Here is a 6695-nt window from a genome sequence, read left to right as displayed (position 1 = left end):
ATCAAATATTCATGGAAAACAACGACATCAATGGTATATATCTGTTCATAGTTTAACTTTTCTATAAAAATTAAAAGCTATAATTTATGTTATATGATGATCATGACATCCATAATATAAGCTAATGTTATCAATAATACAATAATGTCATATTAAGTTTTTATCAAATTTAAAATATAATTTTGGTAGATTTGTTTTCTCTCAATACAAAGAACATTGTGGGGGATTAGCCTCCGGACCCTCAATGGAGGCCCGCGAGGGCGGAGGTCAAGGGCGTTTCATAGGAAGTGAGAAAGAAATGGGGCGAAGGTATGGTGCCCGACGGGATGCAATAAATTCAAGAGTAAATGGACATTAAGCGGAGCTGGGGCCCGGTCGCCCTCGCTGGCGTGGAGCCAATAGCGAGCAAAGTCAATGAGGCTTGGCAAATTTACGAAGATGCACTTGTCCCTTACTCTTTGCGTGAAAGGTTTGGTGGTGGGAAGTTTGCGGCATCTTGTGTTTGCGAGGGCAATCTCACGAGCAAAGGAGAGGCGGGTGGTCGCCGCGAGGGCATTACCGAACACACATAAATATTTTCATACTATCTATGCATTGATATAGTTATAAATATCAAGTTCTATGACCTTCTTTGTGGACCTATAATCAAGGACTGGTCTATCCCTAGAAGATTATGATGGAAGACCTCTCTATATTTTCCACGTGTAACCTTCGTTAGGGATTGTACGGAGACAAATTTATTTAGAACATATTGAAAAATAAAATGGTCAAGATTTTAATTCAAAGTTTGATTAGTTAAACAAAAAATTCAACTGGTTAGATATTTTTTTACTAATGAAAACTGTACTAATATCTTGGAAGTGGAAATCTCTCTTTTCTTAAAACAGGACCAAGAATTTAAAAGATCCATAATATTATAATATTATTTTTTGTTTTTTGAAAATATAAAAAAATAGAACAGAAAGGTATTAAAAAACCAGTGAAAAATAAAAACAGAAAATCAAAAGGAAAAAGTGACTCGGAAGTCAATGTTCGGACTCGAAACGTGACAAGAGAAAAGGTAAAAGAAGAAGAAATGGATAAGGGAAAGTAAAGGAAACATAACATGGGAAGAAAAGGAAAAAAGTAAGACAGAAAAACGGAAACTGAACCCTGGAAAAAAGGAAAACTGAAAACACATACGACATTGGAACATGAAACTGACGTGAAAGAAGAAAGAAATTGGAAACCGTACAACATAAAAATAATAATAAAACCGAACATCCTCGATGATAAAAAAAAGTCAAAATCAATCTATTTTTATCCTTTTGTATCTGGATTAGGATTTCTATTCCTATTCGGGTTATTCAGGATCGGAGGAATCTATTTAGAATAGGATTAGGATTCTAGTTTAACTTGTTTGAGCACATGTTATATATATAAGTTCGGACGAAAGAAACTCTCTATTATCCAGTAGTTAGTGGGAGACAGACCAAACAAATGGATGGACAAAAAGATGAGCTAAAATTTTATCTCTTTATTACTAGACATAGATATAGATATAGATATAAATATAAATATAAATATAGATGTACCACCCTTTGCTCTAAGCCATGCCACTGGTTGGGGCTATTTGGTTCTAGGATGCCTTACCTCACAGGGCCTAGCCGCTGAGCAAGGTGCCAGGTGTCAGTGCGGAGGAGCGAAATTTGCTCTCACACTGTAGCAAGCTAAAATCTTTTACCCGCATAAGGTACGAGGCAAGCTCATCTGGGATTATTAATCATTTGTTCTTCTTTGATTTTTCACTGGACAAGGTAGTATAATGACCAACAAAAAGAAAAAGACAGACATCCCCTTGCTCGACGTATACGAGCACAGTCACGCAGCAAGCATTGCTTTGGCAGAGGCTACGCCTACTGGTAGGTGCGTGCAAAAACAAGTGCAGCACCATGCATGCATGCTACGGGCTGCGGCTGTTCTGTTGACTGTTGGGTCTCAGAATGGCAAATACACAACGGCGTGTGTCGGAGTGGGAATGCAATGCAACGACGCCAAGCACAAGCATTCACAAGACCACCAGACGTACGGACCTGGAAGGTAAGAGAGTGTTCGGCCGATCATATATGGCTGGCTGCCTGGCTGGCCCCCCTTTTTTTTTTCTAGCCAGAGTAGCATTTTTTTTTCACAGAAAATCAGTATAAACAGTAAAAATCAGCATAAACAGTGCCAGATTTAGTCCCGCCGAACACTCTCTAAGGTCGCACTGCGTACAGGGGAGTACTGACGTGTGCCGGTCAAACAGTCAAAGAGCACTTGACTGTTCGATGGGTATTAAAACCGGCTCATAAGTCGACTGAAGTTGTTTTGTTCTGAGAGAAAAATACTGTAGATTCTAGCTGATAAGCTCAAACGAACAGGCCCAAATAGATGGTGGCTGAAAAAGTCTGTTTGCAGTTTGGACAGGGCAGACAGTGATATACAGCCTGTTTGGCTAGGCTTATATGATCGTATACGATCGTGGATTATAAGTTGGAACAATATTTTTCTCTCACACCAAACCAGCCAAACCAGTCAGCAGTAAATAATCCACGATCGTTTCAGCTGAAACGAACAGGCCGATAGATGGCCAAGCGGTCGGCACGATAGTAGTATGGTTGTACTGACACTATCAGGTATTATACACGACACTGTTAATATACCATTTGAATCCCAAGAGATTCTGAGTATTCGGATAAAAATAATCCTAACAGCTTTATTGGATTTTGAGATTCTAGAAATATGCGAATTTAAATCTCTCTGGTATCTAGCCCGCTTGGATAAGGTACTAGGATTGTGGGACATTTTTTTTTCTATCTGGATTCTCAAAATCAGAGAATTCAAGCAGGGCCTAAGCACGATTTCTTATCCGTGTTGTGCTATGTAGCGCCATCGTGCCAATATCTCAACTCAGGCACAACATTATAACCTCTTATTCATGTCGTGCCGGCGTGCGGTACTGCATGCATGTGCGATGCCAAGTAGTCAATTATTTTCGACTTTGACAAAATAGATATAAAAAAATATTAACACTAATAGTGCGCAGCCGGTATCATTAGATAAATCACTAAATATATTTTATAATAAACTTATTTGGAGATATAATTTTGTTAATTTTTTTTATAAACCTAGTTAAACTTTAAAAAGTTCAACCCAGATAACCCATAGCCACACTTTTTTTTGAGACGGAGAAAATAGCTTCACTTATAATTCGTACCAAACAGCGGCCTCCACCAGCTTCGTACACAAGACCCGTAAAACCAAACTAAGAGATTTTACGAAAAAAGATCAAATTATTTGGTTCCTTGCACCATGTCGGCTCTACCACCTCTCTCCATGGAAGTCTATTACTAAAAAAAACTAAGATTTTTTTTTAAAAGTAAAACAACATATCACATACTCCTAGGTTGTTAGTTTTACTTCCAACAAGCATCGCGCCGACGCCGCCTCAACTGCCTCCTACAAAAGCCTTTACAGTAACAGATCGATCGCTACCCAGCACGGCCACGGCGGTCTCGCCCTCCTCGCTTCTTCCCACACCGGCTGGCACCGCCTGCGCCTCCTCTGCCCTGCCGCCTCGCCTTCTCTAATAAACCCTAACAAACTCCCGCAGCTCCCGCTCGCCCGCCTTCGTACGCCACCGGATGAAGGGCGCGTGGAAGCAGAGCGGCGTGGCGGCCGTGGCCGACCACATCGGCCACCTCGGCGGAGCAGGGTTCGTCGGGCGCGTGCGGCCCTCCTCGCTTCTTCCCACACCGGCCGGCACCGCCTGCGCCTCCTCTGCCCTGCCGCCTCGCCTTCTCTAATAAACCCTAACAAACTCCCGCAGCTCCCGCTCGCCCGCCTTCGTACGCCACCGGATGAAGGGCGCTTGGAAGCAGAGCGGCGTGGCGGCCGTGGTCAACCACATCGGCCACCTCGGCGGAGCAGGGTTCGTCGGGCGCGCGCGACTCGTCAGGCTCTGCCTCTACGGCCTCGCGCTCACCTTCGCCGGGTTCACGGTCTTCCTCGCCTTCGCGCCCACCCTCCCCGTGCCCCCGGCCTCGTCGCCGGCCGCGGCGTGGTTCGACGGCCTGATCGTCTCCGCATCGCCGTACCGCACGCAGGTCTCGGGCTTCCTCTCGTCCCTGTTCCCCGCCAACTCCACCTCCACGGTGCCTCCTGGTGGCGTCGCGGCGAGGCGTGCCGAGCCGAGCGGCGGCTGGGGGTTCGCTGCGAGCGGTTTTCGAGGCAATGGCTCCAGCGCGGACGCGGTTCGGCCCGGCGAGCAGTTGGGAAGCGGAGGTGGAGTTCAGCCCAGCAGCGTGGGCGAAGGCAAAGCTCCCAGTCCCAGCGGCAAGGAAGCGCCAGGTCCTGGGGATGCTGCTACTGCGGCGGTGCCGAGCGGCGCGCCGCCCGATGATCATGTGCAAGGCGGCGCCGAAGCCAAACATTCAGCCGGGAGTGCCGCTGCCGAGGCGAAGGGTGGCGAGCCTGGACCTGGACTCGCGAGTGGTGGTTCAGCCCAGAATGGCACATCGGCGAAAGGAGGCGTGCCAGTTCGGATCAACGGCTCCGACGACACGAACGCGAGTTCCGTGGATGCCGGAGATGGCAACGGGATTGAGAACATGGCCAGCTGCGACACGTTCTACGGGAATTGGGTCCGAGATGACTCGTACCCTCTGTATCCTGCGGGATCATGTCCTCACGTCGATGAGTCCTTCAACTGCCACCTCAACGGCCGGCCTGACAAAGCTTACGAGAGGCTCCGGTGGCAACCTAGCGGATGCAGAATTCCAAGGTGAGAAAAGTTTACTTCAACAACTGCGCGTTTTTAATTTGGTGAATTCAATAGTTATAGATAGTTATTGGCGTGTGATAGATACAGTTCTGTGTTGCTTATGTTAGATTGAACCCAACTGATATGTTGGAGAGGCTGAGGGGAAAGAGGCTGGTGTTTGTCGGTGATTCGCTCAACAGGAACATGTGGGAATCCCTGATTTGTATCTTGAGGAATTCTGTCAAAGACAAGAGTAAGGTTTTTGAGGTATCCGGCAGGAGCCAATTCAGGGCTGAGGGCTCCTACTCTTTCTTGTTCCAGGTAGATATGCCTTATTCCAATTTTTGTTATCTGTGGACTGTGGCTCTCTGCTAGTTTCATCAACTAGAACAAACTCTTATGCACAAACATGCTGTTGTTTTATAGGACTACAATTGCAGTGTGGAGTTCTTCCACTCCCCTTTCCTTGTTCAGGAATGGGAGATGTCAATCACCAATGGAAAGGGTACCCGGGAAACTCTCAGGCTTGACATTATCGATTCAGCGTTTCCGAGGTACAAGAACGCAGATATCATTATCTTCAATACTGGTCACTGGTGGACGCATGAGAAAACTTCTTTAGGGTGAGCAAAACAATGCCCTGCGTGATTCACTGAAGATCTGCAGTTCATACATCCTGCATTTCATTTGCCCGTTAATGTTCTGATTGTTTTTAAAATGTGCCGCAGGAAAGATTACTATCAAGAGGGCGACCGTGTGTACAGTGAGCTGGATGTCCATGATGCCTTTCGGAGAGCTCTCAACACCTGGGCAAAGTGGGTTGATTCCAATGTAAACCCCAAGAAAACCACTGTGTTTTTCAGAGGCTACTCAGCATCCCATTTCAGGTATGCAAAGCTATTTCTGACCTCTGCAAGTTCAGCACGATGTGCTCCATGAGTTACTGATGTTCACTAACTGTTCTGTTATGCAGTGGGGGTCAATGGAATTCAGGCGGCAGTTGTGACAAGGAAACAGAGCCAATAGTGAATGACCAGTACCTCACGCCATACCCAACAAAGATGAGCATTTTGGAGGAGGTGCTCCATGGGATGAAAACACCCGTTGTGTACCTGAACATAACAAGGATGACTGACTACAGGAAGGAGGCCCACCCTTCAGTCTACCGCAAGCAGAAGTTGACTGAAGAGGAGAGAAAATCGCCTGAGCTGTACCAGGACTGCAGCCACTGGTGCCTTCCTGGAGTACCGGACTCCTGGAACGAGCTTCTCTACGCACAGATTTTGCTGGAACAGCAACATACGATGCAACAATAAAGGCAAGTGTGGACTTGTTCTTGTACATGAACTGTTGTAGTCAGACGTCAAGTTGCATAGGATAAAAATCCACGTGAATCGATCAAAGGAAAGCTTATATAAGTGAGACCAAGGATTTTGGAATCCTTGAATAGAGTAAAACAGGCAGTTTAGTCAGATCTCTAGCTCTGAATAACAACAAGAAATCTGTATAGGCTCAATAGGATTATATGATGTAAACTTCATGTCTAGTTAGCAGAAAAATAATAAGAAAAAAAGAGAATAGATAGTTCATTAGAGGAAATAGGAGGATCTTCTTGTTTTGTGAGACTTCTGTCTGTATAGTGATATTCATTTTCGTATAACTTTCTGAATAATATGGAGAGTGGTTGCAATTAACATCTGTGTGTCTCCCGATCCTTGGCCGAAAATGATGGGAGTATTTGGATATTCTGGTCCAGCCCGACTGAAGATTTCAGTGAGGCTGTCATTTGTCAGATATATATACGTCTATTTACCAATGACCATTTATATTTTCATATGCATGATCTGTTCTATTTTAGTTTTTTTTTGGAAGAAACTGGAGGGGCCAAAGCCCCCTACAGGCAAATTATTATTAA

General features: G+C 45.3%; 1 protein-coding gene across 1 annotated transcript; it reads left to right on the top strand.

Moving 5' to 3' along the window:
* The first annotated feature begins 3540 nt into the window (after positions 1 to 3540).
* LOC136464617 (protein trichome birefringence-like 1) lies at positions 3541 to 6474 on the top strand. Its single transcript, XM_066463566.1, has 6 exons — positions 3541 to 3733; positions 3848 to 4801; positions 4909 to 5101; positions 5207 to 5403; positions 5509 to 5667; positions 5754 to 6474. The coding sequence occupies exons 1-6, from the start codon at positions 3663 to 3665 to the stop codon at positions 6094 to 6096; spliced, it is 1917 nt and encodes a 638-aa protein (XP_066319663.1). The 5' UTR covers positions 3541 to 3662; the 3' UTR covers positions 6097 to 6474.
* The last annotated feature ends 221 nt before the right edge of the window (positions 6475 to 6695 follow it).

Source organism: Miscanthus floridulus, chromosome 7 (genome assembly GCF_019320115.1).
Source record: "Miscanthus floridulus cultivar M001 chromosome 7, ASM1932011v1, whole genome shotgun sequence".
Lineage (NCBI taxonomy): Eukaryota > Viridiplantae > Streptophyta > Magnoliopsida > Poales > Poaceae > Miscanthus > Miscanthus floridulus.
The sequence above is the reverse complement of the archived record's forward strand: the minus strand, read 5'-3'. Positions and strand labels throughout refer to the sequence as shown.